General features: G+C 39.2%; 1 protein-coding gene across 4 annotated transcripts in view; it reads right to left on the minus strand.

The window, feature by feature from the left end:
- Spag9 (sperm associated antigen 9) overlaps positions 1-20,761 on the minus strand; it is a 132,511-nt gene that overhangs the window by 95,208 nt on the left and 16,542 nt on the right. For all 4 annotated transcript variants that reach the window (XM_021175541.3, XM_021175540.3, XM_029483615.2 and 1 more), the window contains exon 2: positions 16,060-16,180. In XM_021175541.3, the coding sequence (XP_021031200.1) occupies positions 16,060-16,180 (121 nt within the window). The remainder of the gene's footprint in view (positions 1-16,059; positions 16,181-20,761) is intronic.

Consider the following 20,761-nt stretch of genomic DNA (forward strand, 5'->3'; position numbering starts at 1 on the left):
GGAAAGGGTTTATTCGGCTTACACTTCCATGCTGCTCTTCATCACCAAAGGAAGTCAGGACTGGAACTCAAACAAGTCAGGGAGCAGGAGCTGATGCAGAGGCCATGGAGGGATGCTCTTTACTGGGTTGCCTCCCCTGGCTTGCTCAACCTACTCTCTTATAGAACCCAAGACTACCAGCCCAGGGATGGTCCCACCCACAAGGGGCCTTTCCCCCTTGATCACTAATTGAGAAAATGCCTTACAGTTGGATCTCATGGAGGAATTTCCTCAACTGAAGCTCCTTTCTCTGTGATAACTCCAGCTGTGTCAAGTTGACACAAAAATAACCAGTACAATTGACCCCTTGTCAACTTGACACACAAACACATCACTAGTAAGCCTCAACCCTTACATTCTTATTCATCCCCAAGATCTAAATAACTTTAAAAGTCCCACAGTCTTTACATATTCTTAAAATTTCAATCTCTTTAAAATATCCATCTCTTTTAAAATCCAAAGTCTTTTTACAATTAAAAGTCTCTTAACTGTGGGCTCCACTAAAACAGTTTCTTCCTTCAAGAGGGAAAATATCAGGGCACAGTCACAATCAAAGCAAAAATCAATCTCCAACCATCCAACGTCTGGGATCCAACTCACGATCTTCTGGGCTCCTCCAAGGGCTTGGGTCACTTCTCCAGCCATGCCCTTTGTAGCACACACGTCGTCCTCTGGGCTCCAGATGCCTGTACTCCACTGCTGCTGCTGCTCTTGGTGGTCATCTCGTGGTACTGGCATCTCCAAAACACTGCATGACCCCTTCAGTCCTGGGCCTTCAATTACAACTGGGGCTGCACCTTCACCAATGGCCTTCCATGGCCTCTCACAGTGCCGAGCCTCAGCTGCTGTGTGACCCCTTCATGCCTTCAAAACCAGTACCACCTGGGTGACCCTTACACATTACCAAGTCCCACTGCAGAAGGAGTACAACCTTGCCTATCTCTGGAACACAGCCTCTTTGTGCTTTCAGAAAACACTTCCCAGAAGATGTCACCTCAACGATGCTGGTCTCTTCTTAATCACCGCTAATTTCTTAGCTCCAGCTAACCAGCATCAATAGTCCCAGTAATGCAAAGTTTTTGCTTTAGTAGTTCTGGTATCTTGTTAATCACAGCTGATTCTTCAGCCCCAGCTAACCAGAACTACAAAATCTTCACAATAAAAACAGCAATGGCCCTGAAGAGAGTCTTTAATTTTCCCCCTGAAATTTCACAAACCAGGCCTCCATCTTCTGCACTGTTCTTAGCATTATCTTCCAAGCTCCTACACAACATCTGACAGAGCTCTTAACAATGAATGGATCTTCAAGCCCAAAGTTCCAAAGTCCTTCCACAGTCCTCCCCAAAACATGGTCAGGTTGTCACAGGAATACCCCACTCCTGGTACCAATTTGTCTTAGTCAGGGTTTCTATTCCTGCACAAACATCATGACCAAGAAGCAAGTTGGGGAGGAAAGGGTTTATTCGGCTTACACTTCCATGCTGCTCTTCATCACCAAAGGAAGTCAGGACTGGAACTCAAACAAGTCAGGGAGCAGGAGCTGATGCAGAGGCCATGGAGGGATGCTCTTTACTGGGTTGCCTCCCCTGGCTTGCTCAACCTACTCTCTTATAGAACCCAAGACTACCAGCCCAGGGATGGTCCCACCCACAAGGGGCCTTTCCCCCTTGATCACTAATTGAGAAAATGCCTTACAGTTGGATCTCATGGAGGAATTTCCTCAACTGAAGCTCCTTTCTCTGTGATAACTCCAGCTGTGTCAAGTTGACACAAAAATAACCAGTACACCAGCACTTAGAAAAGTAAGGCAAGTCAGCTTGAAATCAGCCTGACAAGAAGACTCTGCTGATTGACTAATAGGTGGCTGGGTAGGTGGATGGATGGAAGGGGAAGGATGGGTAGAGATAGTGATTAGACAGAGAGATAGATAAATGGATACATAGGTATATACAGATAGACCTAGGTGTTAAATAAGTAGGCGTTACAGACTACTTGTCCCTTATGTGTTAGCTTTCTTTGTTTGGAGACGAGATCTTACTGTGTGGTCTTAGCAGCTGACTTGGAGCCAATTATGTGTTAAGTTTTTGTTGTTGTCTTCTGTTTCTTTTATTTGTTTGTGAGGCAAGGACTTACCCACTGTGAAGTGCAGGCTAGCCTCAAAACTCACAATAATCCTCCTCAGAATCTGGAGGAGCAAGATTGTAAGTGTGTATAGGTGCATCTGGTATTTTAATGGATTTTTAAAATTAGATGAGATTGAGCCCCATCTCTTGCCTCAACACAAACACAACACTCCCAATCTCATCACCCATACTAAGAGTGGCACATTGTCTTTGATGTCTGTGTTGTCTTCATAGTTTTGTCCTTTCCAGTGTCCTAGAATTGGGATCACACAGTGTGCAGTCTTTTCAAACTACTTTTTTCACTTAGGAATATATATTTAAAGGTCACTCCCTAACTTTTTGTGGCTGGATTATATTCACTATATAGATTGCCAGTTTATTGTATCAGCTATTTTTGTAAGAGCTAAATGCCATAAATACCATTTCCATTAAGCTCAAAAGTTCATTTTCTTAACGTATGTGTTTTAATACATTTCATCTACGTTGAACTTGGTGGCACGTGGGAGACAAAGGCAGGAGAATTAGGAGGCCATCCTCAGGTACAGACCAAGTTCAAGGCCTACCTGGGATACTTTTGATTCTGTCCCCAAAATAAACAAAACAAACAAACAAACAAAAATCCTCTTCTCTTTCCCAATTAATTCACAATAGAAAGTTGCTAAGCTCTAAATCCATTTAGCCTCAACACATAACCAAAAGTGCCACCTAATGAAAGTTAAGCTGAGACAAAGGCCCCTAAATGTGACCCAAAGTAGTTCCCTATTGCATGCCACCACCCTAGTTATATATCCTACCCCTATGCCTGACCCATTATAAACGGTCCCAACCAATCCTCCATCTCTGCTGCTAGTCTTCCAACTTAATGTGTGGGAAGCCACAAGTGCCGTTGCAAAGTGGCACAGGCTTCTGCTGGCCACCACGCATACATAGGCAGGAAAGTTTTTTTGCCAAGATGAGGTTTTGAGAATTGACCAAAATTGACCAATCAGAAGAGAGAGAAATTGACCAATCAGAAGAGAGAGAAAGTAACCAATCAGATAAGAGAGAAAGTAACCAATCAGATAAGAGAGAAAGTAACCAATCAGATGTAGGAATGCAAATGAAGTTGTAAGCATCAACCAAACACAACACAATCCGGGTGTGAGACACGCCTCTCCTAGGCCTATATAAAGCAGCACCAGGGCTGGGCTGAGGGTCTTTTCGCCTCTGCAATCAAGCTCTCCCAATAAACGCGTGCAGAAGGATCCTGTTGCAGTGTCGTTCTTGCTGGTCTAGTCGGACGCGCGCAAGATTAATGCATATGAATATAATAAACTTAGAAGCAATAACTTGTAAAATGTCTGTTTCCAAAGAAGCTACTGATTTATCAGAAACACTTAATTTTTAAATTTTTACATAAAGCCAGCTTTTAGTTCCAGTACTCAGGAGGCGGAGGGAGGTGGATTTCTGTGACTTTGAGGCCAGCCTGGTTTACAGAACTAGTTCTAGGACAGTCAAAGCCACACAATAAAAACCCTGTCTCAAACAAACAAACAAAAAAGTTAAATAAATAAAAATGTATACAAACAAGAAAAAACATAAGTCATTATACACTCATCTGTCTTAACAGCAGAGATATGTCCTCAGAATTGCCTCACTACCCAATCCATCACTGTGCAAATATACAATGTACATACACACACACTCAGCTACAATGGCACTAGGTGACAAAACTTCACAGGAATCTGTGATAAATGTAGACCACCAGGCTGGAACTTTATTATTCAGTCTTTTTTTTTTTTTAAGATTTATTTATTTATTATATGTATCCCACCGTAGCTGTCTTCAGACACTCCAGAAGAGGGAGTCAGATCTCATTACGGGTGGTTGTGAGCCACCATGTGGTTGCTGGGATTTGAACTTCGGACCTTCGGAAAAGCAGTCGGGTGCTCTTACCCACTGAGCCATCTCACCAGCCCTATTATTCAGTCTTTAGGTATAATAATTTTCATGGCTTATGCACTGTAGTAACCAAAGTTAAGTTTAAAATGTACTTTAGCTTATAAACATGTATTGAAATCCTCATAAAAGGCATCCTAGATCATAGAGCCATGCTCTAAGAGTCGTGTATGCCTTTGTTACTGGTTATGTGCCTCTGGCAGTTATTTTCCCCTTCCTAATGCCTACAAAAATATCTAGACAGAAACAGTTGATAACTTTCTGTGTTTCATGTTTTCTTTACTTGTACTATAATTTAAATATCAATATTATCTTTTTAGGCACGTACACCCCAAATTATAAAAATATCATACAATATCAAATAAATACAGTAATTATGTACTCTATACATATGCTCCAATATGTGCCAAGACCAATACTGCAACTTCAGAAGTATTCACTCTTTTCTGAAAAATATTATTCCATACAACAACATACCCAGTAAGCATAAGTTAAGAACTAAGTAACGGTATAGCATAACCATTTCTGAAAAAAACTATTAACACAGGAAAAGCCACCTTGAGAGTCCTGAATGCCACATTAAGGAACCATTAAAGGGTGAAAAAATAGAGAAGAAGCAAAGGAAAAGTAGAAAGGAAAATCCCAGCTCAGCAACAACTGTCCACATCCTCACAGCCTCAGCTCCTTAGCATTAACCAACACCTATGCTGCAGTGCAGCTAAGATAGAGTAAAAGATCGTTTCTTGTTAATGAGTAAACCCAAACTTTAAAAAGACCTCAGGAAAAACCTTATACTCTTGTGATTATTATATCATCAAGGCTAGCATTAACTGGAAATAGACAAGAATCTGTTTATGATTATCCCCAAACAACAGATAGCCAATCTGCCTGCATTTAACTGCTAATTTTCTGGGAAGAAAAACAAAATAAAACCACAGGGTCTAAAAGGGAAAGGGGAGAAAGAGGAAGAAATAGAGCATTCAAAAAAATCTATAACTTTCCCCTCTAACAAAAGCTGATGGAGATGCTTTAGGTCCTTTTGCATGCTCGCTCACTCTTTCTTTCTTTTTCTTTCTTCTTCCTTCCTTCCTTCCTTTCCAGCTTTCCAAAGAGCACAAGGATATGATTGAGGCAGGAAGAGCCACCTGCTCTGCCGGCTCAAAATTAGAGCTTACCTCCTCAGATTGGTGGCCTTTGCCAAGTTTGGAACACCTTCCATCTCTGTTGTCTTCTGCCCCATCAGACTGCTGATAGGCCTATGGGGGGAAGAAAGAGAAACAGACCCGCTAGAATGCCATATCCGACTATTATGTGCCTTCTCAAAAGGAATCATTAATTCTTACTGTTCATGGAAGGCAGAGAATCTAATTGTTACTGGACCTCAGAGGATTAACATTGGCCTTTCAGAGATTCTCCTTCAACAATTTAGCATCAAAGTCCAAAAAGTAAACACGAACCAAGTGCTGACTTAAGAGCAAACCATCTCAGACAATACGTCACAACAGTGATAGAAACCTGTCCTTGACCAAGGCCTTTGCCACATCTATCAAAAGGTTTTCAGAAAGATATTACATGTCATTAATCAAAAACAAGATGTTCAATGATATCTTAAAACTCTCATGAGTCCTTAAAAGGGAAGGGTGATAACTCCAACAACTTCCAGTGTCAGAGACTTCTAACAATCTAGGTCACTTCCTTCAAGACGTCACCCAGAACAGAAAGTTTGCTTCTTTCCAACCTAGAGTCTCTCTCTCTATAAAGAGGGGCCATGTTCTACCTCAGCACATATACCTTTGTTATCACATGATCACAAAATACTCATAATGTTCCAAAACCAACAAAATGACTTCCTTTAATTTAATCTTCTGAACTCATAGGAAGACAGCTTGGTATCTGCCTTATCCATTCATCCCTTTATATAGTTGAGGGGTTAATCAATTAATTTTTTGTTTACTAAATTAAATGGCCAGAAATTCTTTGATCTTTACTCATAAAAATTAAGTACCTGTAGTTCTAGATATTAATTATAAGCTGCACCATTAATACTCTCAGTAGAAAACACTAGACTATGAAAGTAGAAAAGCCCAAATACAGACAATAAACAAGACAGCAGAAGACAGTGTTATCAAATGACACAGAAATACTGACCACCACCATTTGCATAATTCTACTATACTGATTTTCTGCTTTGCTTTTTTTTTTGTTTGTTTGTTTGTTTTTAAAGATTTATTTATTTTATGTGTGTGATTGCTCTGTCTGCATGTACACCTGCATGCCAGAAGAGGGCATCAGATCCCATGACAGATGGTTGTAAGACCCCATGTGGTGGCTGAGAATTGAACTCAGGACCTCCTGAAGAGCAGTCAGTGCTCTTAACCACTGAGCCATCTCTCCAGCCCTTTGCTTTGCTTTTTATATACAGGCTTAAAAAAAAAAAAAAAAAAAGAGCCGGGCGTGGTGGCGCACGCCTTTAATCCCAGCACTCGGGAGGCAGAGGCAGGCGGATTTCTGAGTTCGAGGCCAGCCTGGTCTACAAAGTGAGTGCCAGGACAGCCAGGGCTACACAGAGAAACCCTGTCTCGAAAAACCAAAAAAAAAAAAAAAAGAATCCCTCAAGAAAAGTTTATTAAATACACAGATTTCCAAACCTAAAAGAACTAGACTCAAATTAAAATGAATTAAAAATAACCTTCTGTGCAGTTAATTCCAAGGTCTTTTTTTTTTTTCAGTAAGAAAATACAAATCTGAAACTTCTAAAGCGACCTTTAAAAAAAAAACAAACCGTAGGTTTTAAAAAAAAAATCCACAAATCATCAGATATCTAACTTTATTGCTCTAAAAAATTATGTAGAAGAGATTTTTCTATTGACAAGGTAGAACTAAAATGGGTAAATGATTTATTACAGTAGTATTCAAGCTTTTTCAGATTTCTTTGCAGTGCTGGAGACTGAAGCTAAGGTCTGTCTTACATGGTGTAAACAAGTTACCACCCAGCAACATCCCTGCCCTCCTCTCAAAATAATAACATTTACTGAAAAACACAGCAAAACACCAAAGAAGGTTTAAGCATGAAAACAGACCTGGTAAACTTAAAACTATCTCTCTTCCTTCTGAGGTGTGAAAATTCTCAACCATCAATCAACTGATTAACAGATCTTGCGTTGGAAGGTCTGCCATTTATTATTTTATTTTATTTTTTAAAAAAGATTTATTTTATTTATTTATTTTATGTATATATGAGTACACTGTAGCTGTACTGATGGTTGTGAGCCATCATGTGGTTGCTGGGAATTTGAATTCTGCTCGCTTCAGTCAACCCCGCTTAATCTGGCCTAAAGATTTATTTATTATTTTTTATCTGAGTACACTGTAGCTGTCTTCAGATGCACCAGAAGAGGGTGTCGGATCTCATTATGGATGGTTGTGAAACACTGTGTGGTTGCTGGGATTTGAACTCAGGACGTTCAGAAGAGCAGTCAGTGCTCTTAACTGCTGAACCATCTCTCCAGCCCCATTTATTCTTTTAAAACACAGTGTGTTAATGACTATACTACTTTTCCATAGTTCCCAACTAATAAGGTAACTAATTCCTTTGAAAAAGAAGTGAGGTAGTTTTCTTCTAATAACAAAGTTTCAAGATGAAGGCTTAGAGCATTTTACTAGACTAAGATCTTTCTATCAAATTGAAAAGGTAAATGAATGTCTCAGTGAGGTATAGAAAGGGTAGAAAGATCAAAACAGTTTCTAATGCATGTTTTTAGTCTTCAAATTTTTCCACTTAATTTTTAAAAATGAATTTTCAAGGCAAGCATAGTAGCATAAGCCCTTTATCCCAGCACTGGGGAGGTAGAAGCAGACAGATTTCTCTGAGTTCAAGTCTAGTATGGTTCACATAGGGGATATTCTGTCTCAAAAAATAAAGCTGGAGAGATGGTTCAGCGAATAAAACACTGACTGTTCTTCTAGTGGATACATGGCAGCTCACAACCATCTGTAACTCCAGTTCCAAGAGATCTGATCATCTCTTATGACCTCCTCTGGCACTAGGCACACAAGTGGTAATAGGCATACATGCAGGCAAACATCCACCAACTTGGAATTAATATTAAACAAAACAAAGGATTTCCACTCAAAGAAAGCAAGGTAGAGTTAAAGAACAGTTTTCAAACAGCTTAAAAACCAATGCTAACAAATGCCATCTTGGGGCTAGTGAGATGGTTCAAAGGTTAAGAGCACTGGCTGTTCTTTCAGAGGACCCTGGTTCAATTTCCAGCAACCACACAGCAGCTCACAAATGTCTGTAACTCCAGTTCTAGGGAATCCAACACCCTTACAAAGACATACATGCATGCAAAACACCAAAGTATATAAATAGATATCCAGCTAGATTAGATAGATAGATAGATAGATAGATAGATAGATAGATAGATAGGCACACTAAATCTCTGTTTTTGTCATCCCAAAGGAATTAACAGCCTACCTTAGGGAAGTCCTGTAAACTCAGGAGCTGAGCGGAGGGCAATCAGTTCCCGAGCAGGCAGCCTAACAAGAAGTTTGCATCTACTCTGAGTGCTAATATATTGTTAACAAATGTCCAAAATCAGAAACTATGATAGCACACAGATACTATGAAGTACTAAAAAATGTTCATATTCCTTGATCAGCGTCCTTAAATATATTCTAAGAAGATTACGACAAGAGGGGAAACTATAGATGTGAAACAGTATTTAGTATAATACGCTTCATTATACTAGAAAAAAAATGTCCAACCAATCAGCCAGCCAGGTGATAAAGGAAGCTTTGGGTTTTGCTGTTCTGATGCCCCTGTAAGGCTCCCAACCAGTGAACTAAAAGTCCTACCGGGCACATTTTCCTTTACCTTGATTGTTGTATTTATTTAAATTCATTCTCTCTCTCTCTCTCTCTCTCTCTCTCTCTCTCTCTCTCTCTCTCCCTCCCTCCCTCCCTCCCTCCTTCCCTCCCTCCCCCTTCTTTCTCAACAGTGTTTCACAGAGCCCAGAATGGCCCTGAACTCTCTCTGTAGACCAGACTAGTCCTGAACTCCTGATTTTCATGCTCTTACTTTATACCAGACTATTTGCAGCTTGAGTCATCCTTTTATTCAATGAAGGATTTGAAATAGTATTCAATATTGTTACTAGATTTGGTCTACAAAATATAAATGTGATAATCAAGTCAAAATATTATTATAACATTTGCCTCTCAACAGCCAAAGTTTAGGAAAGAAGGAAGGAAGAAAGGGAGGGAGAGAGGGAGGGGGAGGAAGGGAGAGGGAAGAAGGAGGGGAGGGGGAGGAAGGGAGGGAGGGAGGGAGGGAGGGAGAGAGGGAGGGAGGGAGGGAGAGAGAGAGAGAGAGAGAGTCCATTGACAGCACTTAGAAAGCAAATTTCTAAGTCTGAAACCAGCCTGGACTACATAAAAGACCATGACTCAAAAAGATAAAAGAAAAAAGAAATGGCTATTAAATAATTCTCAATAGAGGGGAGACGCATAGCTCTTTAGGAGAAACAAGAATTACTAATAGATGGCACAGCTTCTAGTCGTTCAAAGTATCCACGCATTTGAACAATTAATGAGACGGCTCAGTGGGTAAAGGCACTGGCTTTGCCAGGCCTGATGACCTCTGAGTTAAATCCCTGGAGCCCAGCCCCAGTGTGGGAGGAAGAAGTAACTCTTCCAAGCTGTTCTATGACCTCCACGTGCACACATGCTAAATAAGGATAATTTTTAAAACTTTTAAAAACCCATCAGGATTGCCAAAATATCTTGAGGGTAAAGATATCTCCTTGGTTAGCCTAGCAACTGAGTTGGATCCCCAGGACCCATGTAAAGGTTGCAAGGAGAGAACTCATTTAACACAGTTGTCCTTTAACAACCAAATGTATGCTGTTTGCCCAATAGCAAATACAAATTAAGATAAATACACGTATATATGTATTTATCTTATATGTATTATATATATATATATAATGTATACTATAATACATATAAAATAAATAAAGGTTATACAATGGTGAAATACGTAAGGTACAAAGCTAAGTGTTGTAAAAACAAATGAAATAACTAGTCGGCAATGACCCTAACCTTCTTTCCTCCTACCTTCTCAAAGTATGAATTCTTTGATCACAAAGGCCTTATCTTACTCTTCTGTGCTATAACTAGAACATATCCACTGTAGAATGCTAAACATATTGTAGTTCATCTTTAACTATGCTTAATTATCTATATTTACTTAATATTTACTTATATATTTATATAGATATATTTACTTATCAATATGTGACTTATAAGATAAAATAGAAACAGAATATAAATATAAAACAAGATAAAACAGAAATAATGAATGTAGAAGGTATTTTCTGATTTAGAAAAAGTTACTATCACAATATGATTGGCAAAATTGATTAGCTGTAAAGTTCCAAACTGGACTTCTTCAATTTACATATTTCTTACAAAACATCATATCTATTTTAGATTCTTCTTAAAGAATCGTGAGATATTAATTAGCAGGACTATCACTGTTTCGTTTGGAAAAGAATGTAAAGTTTTTTTAAATGCTTTGCTTACATTGAATAAATCAAAGATATTTCATGTTAGTTCAAAGTCTGAGAGAAGAACAACCAGAAATCTCTAAACTCAAACATTACCACAAAATTGTGACAAAATTTTTAATAGACTTAGCTTCTCAACATAGTTAAGCCATATTGCTATCTGATAAAACCCACTCACTACCGAAAGCTGGGAAGGGGCTGGTGAGGTAGCTCAGTTGGCACAACTGATTTCCACCATTTCCTGATGGCCTGCTTTCAATTCCCAGGCCTCACAAGGTAAGATGGAGAGTGAGCATCCATACATGCTTTCTCCTGACTACCTCATATGCACTGCAGCACACATGTACACCCCTCAACCCAAGTAACTGTTTAAAAAACCAGTAAGCTGTGAAGAATACTCTTTAAATTCAGTTCCTATTTCTTTACCTTTTCTTGCTTTCATGTAGAAAAACACAACCAAAATTTCCCCTTTTAAAATAAGAAATGGTCTTCAAAGAAGAACTTGTACTTCTAAAGACTGCTTTAAAAAGAATGTATACTTTGAAACGAATCAACCAAGACTGACAAACTCAGTAATTTGCAACTAGACTCTCCACTGTACAGACAAAAACCTTAGAAATGGAAACCAATGTAGTACTGCACAGCTCTGATCTAAGCATTCAGGAGGCTGAGGCTGAGGCTGAGGCTGAGGCTGAGGCTAGAGGGATGGAGGCTGAGGCCAGCACTGATTCTCTCTCTAGAGCCTGTGCAAATAAACAAAATAAAGCAAAGTGTGACATAGTCTGCAGAAATTTAATTTCATCTCTTATAAAGCTCTTATTCCACCAGTGGAGGTCCATGCCTTTAATCCCAGCAATTGGGAGGCAGAGGCAGGTTGATCTCTGTTATTTATTGGCCAGCCTGGTCTACAGTGCTAGTTCCAAGACAGCTAGGACTACACAGAGAAACCCTGTCTTGAAAAAACAAAATTGAAAACAAAACAAGCCCAAAACAAAAGGGCCCCACCAAACTAAAAACCAAACAACAACAATAACAACAACACAACAAAACAAAACCCTCTTGTTTCCAGGCCTGGATTCCCAAAAATATAGGGACCAATGATACTAATAACGACTCTTGCCACCATTTTTTTTTTTTTTTTAATTAAGGGGTCTGGAGCTAGAGCCAGCTTAGCAGGTAAAGATGTATGCTGCCGAGTCTGAGTCAATTCCTAGGGTCCACATGACAGGAGAGTACCAACTCCAGGAAGTTATCTCTGACTTCTACATGCATGTCACAGCATATGGGCATAGTCACACCCACACATATACACATATTTAAGTAAAATAAATAATGATTTTCAATGACGAGGCTGATCCAGTGAAATGGCTCAGGTGGTAAAGTACTTGCCACCCACACCTGATGATGTGAGTTTGATCTTCAGTATCCATAGGTTTGGAAAGAGAGATCTGACTCCACAAACTTGTCCTCTGACCTCCACACATGTGCAACAAACACCTTTCTTTCTCCTCCTCCTCCTCCTCCTCCTCCTCCTTCTTCTTCTTCTTTCTCTCTCTCTCTCTCTCTCTCTCTCTCTCTCTCTCTCTCTCTCTCTCTCTCATTTTAATTAAGGAACTAAATAAAGGCTGGGGAGACAACTCAGTAAAGTCCGTGCTTTGCAAACTTGAATGCCTGAGTTCAAGTGCAGTAAAGTCCGTGCTTTGCAAACTTGAATGCCTGAGTTCAAGTGCTGGGCATGAAGATATGCTTATAATTCCAGCACTGGAGAGGCAGAAACAGAAGGCTCCTTGGGGCTTTCTGGCTAATTAGTCAGCTCCAAGTCAATAACTCTGTCTCAAATGACATGAGCAGCAGGATGTCACACAAGATAATCCTTCAGTCTCCAGAGACATGTGTAAGTAGATTAAAAAAAAAATTGACAGGAAATTCATTAATTCATTTAGGAAATCTGGGGGAGGTAAAGCCAATAAAGTCCCCCTTCCCCCCACCAAAAAAAGGTCAAGATATTTCTGAAAAAATAAGAATAGCCAGGCATAGTGACCCATGCCTTTAATCCCACCACTCTGGAGGTACAGGCAGGAGTATCTGTGAGTTCAAGGCCAGCTTAGTCTACAAAGTGAGTTCCAGGACAGCTAGGGCTACACAGAGAAACCTTGTCTCAAAAAAAAAAAAAAAAAAAGAAAACAAAACTTTGGACTTAAAATGAAAATATGATAATCAATACTCCTGAAAAGAGAAATGAGAATAGATTTCATAGAACATGACAATTCACTGAGTGTGATTCACTAACCTAGAAAACAAACCTACGCCAGGCAGTGGTGACATACATGTTTAGTCCCAGCACTTGGGAGTCAGAAGCAGGTATATTTCTGAGTTTGAGGCCAACCTACTCTACACAGAGAGTTCCAGGACAGCCAGAGCTACACAGAGAAACCCTGTCTTGAAAACCAAAAAACCAAACAAAGTATGCTCTGTTTCCATTCATTATAAAGAAGAAAAACAGTTTTTTTGTTTGTTTGTTTGTTTGTTTTTAGTGATTAAAAAGGCTAATGATGTATCTAAGGTGGGGGGGTCAGGGGAGTTACCCGCTGGAGCTACCTTTTGCAGGAAAAGTAACAATAGCTCCTCTCAATGTGAAACAAATTATCAAATAAAAAATTTGATTTCAGTTCAAAGGTTAAGAGCACCTGCTGTTCTTGTAGAGGAGTAAGGCTGGTTCTTAGCACCTACATGGCTGCAGTTATCTGACACCCTCCTCAGGCACCAGGAACAAAGGCGGTGCACATACACATATGTAGGTACTCAGGGACACACATAAAAATAAACAGTTAATGCAACTTTAAGTATAAAACGAGCTTTGCTCAAGTTTCTTACAACAGAAACAGATCACTTTATGTCTAAAAAGATTTTTAGATAAGCAATTATTTTTCAAGTCAAAAAGAAAGTTTTATTGAAAACAGTACTTTGTAGAGGAAAAAGGGTCATTAAAACTTAAAAAAAAATGTTGTTGCTTTTTGATTTTTTGAGACAGAATTTTTCTGTGTAACAGCCCTGGCACTTGCTCTGTAGACTAGGCTGGCCTCGAACTCTTGAAGATTCACCTGCCTCTGACTCCTGAGTGCTAGGATTAAAAGTGTGCACCAGCACCACTCAGCAAAATAATGAACATTTGTTTGTTTCTGATATGTCTTTATGTGTAATTCTTTATGATATGTCTTTATGATATGTCTTTATGTGTGTGGTGGTTTGAATATGCTTGGCCCATGAGAAGTGGCACTATTAGGTGTGTCCTTGTTGGAGGAAGTGTGTCACTGTTAGGCGGGCTTGGAGGGCTCCTAGTGCTCAAGCTCTGCCCAGCACAGAAGAGACAGTCTCTCCTGGCTACAGTGGGATCCAGATGCAGAACTGTCAGCTCCTTCTCCAGCACCATATCTGCCAGGATGTCACCACACTTCCTGCCATGATGATAATGGACTGAATCTCTGAAACTGAAAGCCAGTGTCCTTGTAAGATTGTAAGAGTTGCCTTAGTCATGGTGGATCTTCATACCAATAAAACCTAAACTAAGACACTATATAATCCTTGATATGAAAGTAGTATCAATTTAGGATTAAAATATTATCTTCAATAACCACATTTTCTTGAGCATAGCTCACATCTGTATTCTCAGCACTTGGGAGGCTGAAAGGGCTGCTGTGAGTTCAAAGCCAGCATGAACTACATGAGTTCCAGAAACCTGGGCTACAAAGTAAGAATGTCTCAAAAAAAAAAAAAAAAAAAGGCTAAATTTTCTTACTTGATTATAAGATGATGCTCAACTTACAAGCATCTCCCTCACAAGCTCTCCAAGTGCTCAGACTTTTATAGGACAGTCTACAGCAAAAATGAGAGAAACCACCCATTTCTTAATTAGCAAAAAGAAGCTGCATAACTCTTATGTATCATCAAGCATAAAAACAAAGTCATAGGATACAGCTCATTGTTATTGTTTTGCTCATTAGCTTCTGTAACCAAAAATCTACTGAAAGTCCCTATCTGCTAAACAGCCTGTGAATTCTTGAATTCTAGTGTTTGAGCTCCAAATTGCTACTGTTTTGCATTTAGCTCAAGTTGGACCTTCTAGAGTTCTAGAGGATGCACTTAGTTGCATTCTCAAATACAGTTCACTTTCCAGTGTTGGTAGTTATCCCTGACAACTAGCAGTTCCTTAACAGCAGCTATCCCATCTGGGTAAGGAGGCATACACTAAAATCCAACACTATGAAGGACGATGCTTGCTACCAGACTAGCAATATACATAATGAGACCCCATCTCAAAAAAAAAAAACCCAAAAAAACAAAAAAACCCAAAACCCAACAGCAGGTGTTGGTATAACCCCCCTAACCAGTGAGTGACGTAAGAAGTTGTCCTCTGGCATCCACATGGACGCCATGCCACATGTGCCCTGCCACCCAAAATAATAAAGTTAATTTAAATTTAAAGAGAAAAGAGATCATGAAGTTTCTCATCAATTCTTTTTATAATTTTTACCAGTTCTTTTTATAAATTTCACTTTTTAGAATTTGTCCATTTTCATTACCAAAAGGCAAAATTATCCATGAGATTTTAAATAATTTTAAAAGTCAGAAATAACATGTAATTGCATTAAAAATGAACCTGGGGCAGGGGGGTTGAGGAAATGACCACAATTCAGAGCCCTTGCTGCTCTTGCCAGAGTTGGATTCCCAGCACTCACCTGATACCTTACAGCCTTCTCTAATTCCAGTTCCAAGGAATCTGATGCCCTCTTCTGACCAGCAAGGAAGGGCACCAGGCATGCACACGGTACACACACACACACACACACACACAGAGAGCAGGCAAACACTGGCACACATAAAAAATAAACCTAAAAACGTTTTCAAAGAGTTTAAAAAACAAATCTGGAAAATGAACTTTTGTTACCCTAAATTACCTATACCTTTTCATCAAAAAGTAACACAATGTCACTTCTTATACACACTTCAAGCCTAGTTTCTTATATTGGTAAATTTCAAAGCAATACAGAAACAATGGAACTGTGTGTACTTCACCAATGTCAGAACTGCTCCACATACATATATCTGTGAAACAAAGGCAGCATACATAACTACAAACAGGCTGACAGCTCAACTAAAGAACTAAGTCTAGCAGGTATCTCTGGCTCAGCCATTTCTTTTTGTGTGTGGGGTGCCATGTACAATAGGAGGAAAAAGGAGTTAATATTATTCCAAGCACCCAGATCTCACACTCGATTCTGTGATAACAACTCCAAGCGCATTACTTGGAGACCTGTCAAATGGCAGGGCCAATCACTCCCTGTAGGAGTTCACCTTTTTTTTTATGAGGAGAAAAGCATTTTACTTACTCTGGTCAGCATAGTTTTTTGCTTTGAGTTCAAGTTGTCTTGTTTGAGATTCTAGAGACTCCACTCGCGTCTGTAAATCCTTTTTTTCCTGTTCTTGAGAGTCTTCAAATTCAATGAATTTCTAATAAAGAAGAATATACATTTTTCACTATTGAAATGAACTCTAGTTTATATTTTTTTTTCAATACCTGTTTTTCAAAAATAATAAACAGGGGCTGGAGAGATGCCTCAAGGTTAAGAGCACTGGCTGTTCTTCGAGAGGACCCCAGTTCTGGTTCTAGTACCCACATGGTAGCTTACATCCTTCTGTAACTTCAGTCCTGGGGATCTGATACCCTCTTCTAAACTCCGAAGATACCAGGCACACATGTGGTATACAGACACACTTGCATGCAAAAATCTCAACAGAACTGACAACAAGCAAGAGCTGACAATATGGCTCAGTAAAGGAAGGCTTGCCACCAAGCCTAATGACCTGAATTTGATTTTCAGGATCCGCAAGGTAGAAGGAGAAAACTGACTCCTGAAACTAAAACTCCTTTGCCCTGCCCATGCATGCCATCATACATAAAATAAAAAATTTTAATTATATACATTTAAATATTAAACATTAAATATTAAATACATATTAGGTATATAGTATTATCTAAGAGATCTTAAAAATCATAAAATTGCCGGGCGTGGTGGTGCACGCCTTTAATCCCAGCACTCGGGAGGCAGAGGCAGGTGGATTTCTGAGTTCGAGGCCAGCCTGGTCTACAAAGTGAGTTCCAGGACGGCCAGGGCTACACAGAGAAACCCTGTCTCGAAAAACCAAAAAAAAAAAAAAAAAAAAAAAAAAAAAAAATCATAAAATTGGGTTAATTTAAGCTTCTCTAATATTATAACAAAAATCTCAAATGCGGAATTTAGTAGTAAGTTATCACTTTACATTCTCCAAAGAGAATATATATATATATATATATATATCCCACTACAATTAAATCTTTTAGCATACTTGCATATTCATTTTGAGTTGAAAACAAATCTTTAATCCATAGTATGTACAGAAGAGACAAAAGAATAACAAAATAGTATTTGCTGAGTGATTATTTAACAAGTGATACTGGAGTCAGGGTATATGCGGCTCAATGGGCTTGTGCCTGCCTAGCATGTAGGAAGCAGGGGTTCTATTTCCAGTGCTGCCAAATAGATAGATAGATAGATAGATAGATAGATAGATAGATAGATAGATAAATAGATAAATAAATAAGATCAGCAATACGTAATTGTGTGCATTACCTAATGGTGTAGGTTTAAATTCAACAAAGAACCTGGGCTAGGAATATTTCTACCAACCAAATATATATATATATATTTTTTTTTGAGGCAGGGTTTCTCTGTATAGCCCTAGCTGTCCTGGAACTCACTCTGTGTAGACCAGGCTGGCCAAATATACTTTTTAAAAAGGCTGGTTAAATGAAACCATTAACTCTTAGTCTCCATCTTAATCATTACATCAGCTGCATCTACCAACTGTGTTCTCTTTTCTCTCTGGCTTTCCTCGTTTCCCTCCTAGTTCTGGTTGCTCTTTCTTGGCGCTCTTTACTAGCTGGCCCTCAATTTTCACACTGAAGTGCTCCTTCATTGAACACATTTTCAGTTCTTTATTGTTTGTTTGTTTCTTTGTTAAACTTTTAAAAATGTATTCATGTATTGCACACACGTGTCCCTCACTGCATGCATGTTGGAGGTCTGAAGACAATCTTGGAGCACCTGTTCTCTCCTTACACTTTAGATGGGTTTTAGACATGGACTTTAGATACCCAGCTTGCACTGCTAGGAAACAATGCCTTTATGCTCTTCACTATCTTTTTTTCATGATTTATTTTTAGTTTATGTTCATTAGTGTTCTGCCTGCTTGTATGTGTGTGTGAGGGTGTCAGATCCCCTGGAATTGGAGTTAAGAGACAGCTATGGCCTGCCATGTGTGTGCTGGGAATTGAACCCAGGGCCTTTGGAAGAACAGCCAGTGCTCTTAACCACTGAGGCATCTTTCTCTCCAGTCTCTGCCCTCCACCCAATCCCATACACACTTAGCTATCTTAATAGCCCTTTAAATTATTTTTTGAAGGAAGACCTTACTATGTTGTCAAAGTAGCCTAAAGCTCACAATCCCCCTGCCTCAGCCTCCCCCACAAATAGATAAAATTACAATGCCATAGCAACTGGCTTCCTCCTTGTTCACTCTGTAGGGGTGTGCTTGTGTGTGTTTGTGTCCATCACGTGTGAGGGCATGTGTACCTGTGGAAGTCAGAGGACAACTTCAGGTATTGTCAGGATGTCTTTTTGGTCACTACTGCTTGTGACCAGCGAGCTGGCCCACAAGTCTCCAGTGAGTCTCCTGTGTGGGAACACATCTCACTATAGGAACACTGGAATTGCCAACCTGTACTCCTTACCTGGGTCTTCCATGGGCTCCGAGGATTCAAACTCAAATCCTTACCCTTCTCATGCAGCAGCCTCTTGACCAGGCAGCCATCTCCCCACCCCTCATTCACTCTTTGTGAGCTCAACTATTTCCATTACTTGAGATAATAACTATGCTGACAACTTCCAATTTTCTATCTCTAGTCCAAACCTGAACTTCAAATTTGCATGTCCACAGTCTACTTTCTGGGCAACATAATTTGGATTCTAATAAACACCTTAAACTGAGCTTGTTGAAACCTGATCTTCTCCAGGTCTCTGGTTCACTAAATGACTGTATCCAAGTCTAAAACTTTGGAATCAACTTTGACTCTTCTCTAATGGCTCTTATCACATCTATCAGCAAATCTATCTCATATCTGACCACTTTTCATTCTCTCTACCACAACCTGATCTGTGCCACCAATATCTACTATATGAATTCTTGTTATAGAATTCACCTCCTAAATGATCTTCCCTTTCACCCTGATCCTCTAAAATGCAAAAGAGTTAAGAAAATCCTTTCAAAGAATATCCAGATTTTTCTCTTCTTCTCAAGACCAAATACTTTATCTACCACAGCCCTTACAATGGATGTCCTGGAACCCACACAATCTTTTCCTACCATCCTACTACTTGTTTGATATCAAGCTCCTTTTGAGAGACCATAGTACTCTGAGACTTAAGGAGTAATCCTTGGCACTTATTTCCTGATATTTGAAATTCTCTCCCCTGGGTAGCCATTGGCTTGCTCCCTCTTGACTTGCCCTCATGCTTTTGTTCAAACATCACCTTCCTAGTGAGACCTTCCTTATTCTCCTATCTTCCCTCCTTACTCTTTTTCAGAGCAATTATCCCCATAACCCAGTATTTTAATAGCCATATTAAAATACTGACTATTTTAATAATTTATCATATTTACTATGTGCCTGTCCTTGCCACAATGCAGGCATCATAAGGGCATTGTTTTATGTACTTATGTAACCCTAGTAGAAAAAGTGATGACAGGTTCTAAAATGTTTGTAATACAAATAAATCAGTAACTAATGTTTCAAAGTAAAAGCTGAATTTTACGTAGAACACTTTATACATTACAAAGAGAAGCCTTATGATTTACTAGCTGAGGAGTATAGTTCAATGGTAGAGCACTTTCCACAGAACTGACCAAAAACAAAAAAGCCAAAGAACCACAAAATTGGGGCAGGGGAGAATGACGTTTCACCCAATACAGCCTTCTCTGTCCTCCCACTAATTCCCCAGCACTTCGCTCCTGCTTTCCTGCCACAACAGCAGATGTGCAGGTCAGTCCACATTCTGCTGCACAGAGAATGTGGGATTCTAAGTTTCTTCCTCCTATTACCATCCCTTCTTTCCCCATCTCCTCTCCCTCTGAATCTCTTCCTCTTTCCTCATAGTCCCCCTTATATTTTCATGTATAACAAGGTATTTGTCTCTGTGAGCCTATCTTACTACACTTAACATGATTTTCACTTCTATACAATTTATTGCAAATGACAATCTTATTCTTCTTTATGGCTGAATAAAACTACAAAATATACCCATATATTTATATGCATAATATATATTGAATATAATAATATGCATTATATATACATTTTCTTTATTGTTTCAACTGCTGAAGAGGCATCTTGGCTGATTCTATATCTTGGTTATTATAACTAGCACAACAAGCACAATAAAAAACATTCATTAATTTTAAAGTGCAATTATTTAATCCTTTACTATTTATTAATCCTTAAAGTTCTTCTTTTCTTATTTTTTATTTTGTTTGTTTGAGACAAGACTCATTGTGTAGCCCTTGATGACACAGAACTACTGTATAGTTCAAGCTGGCCTCAAATTTGAGGCAGTTCTATTGCTTTACCATTGCAAGTGCTGGGACTTTAAAAACAAACTACCACACCTAACTCAAGCTTTCCAATCACTACAGAAAACACTGTTTCTGTCTATACACAAAGTTTTCCTGTGGGAAAATTTCTCTCCCTATTTCATGCTAATTCTCTTCAGTCTATGTAACCTGATGGGTGGTGACTTAATCTCCCTAGGGAGAGATGAACCAGACTGTTCAGAGTCCTTTCTGGGTTAATGGTCAATCATTAGGAAAAATACTACCTGCTTTGTTTTTTAAAACATTATTGGTGGTGGTGGTGGTGGTGGTGGTGGTGTGTGTGCATGTGTGTACATGCACATGTGTGTGATGTGTTGGAGAGGGAGTTCAGATATGTCACAAAAT

This window comes from Mus caroli, unplaced genomic scaffold (assembly GCF_978045245.1).
Source record: "Mus caroli unplaced genomic scaffold, Mus_caroli_1 scaffold_13, whole genome shotgun sequence".
NCBI classification, from domain to species: domain Eukaryota; kingdom Metazoa; phylum Chordata; class Mammalia; order Rodentia; family Muridae; genus Mus; species Mus caroli.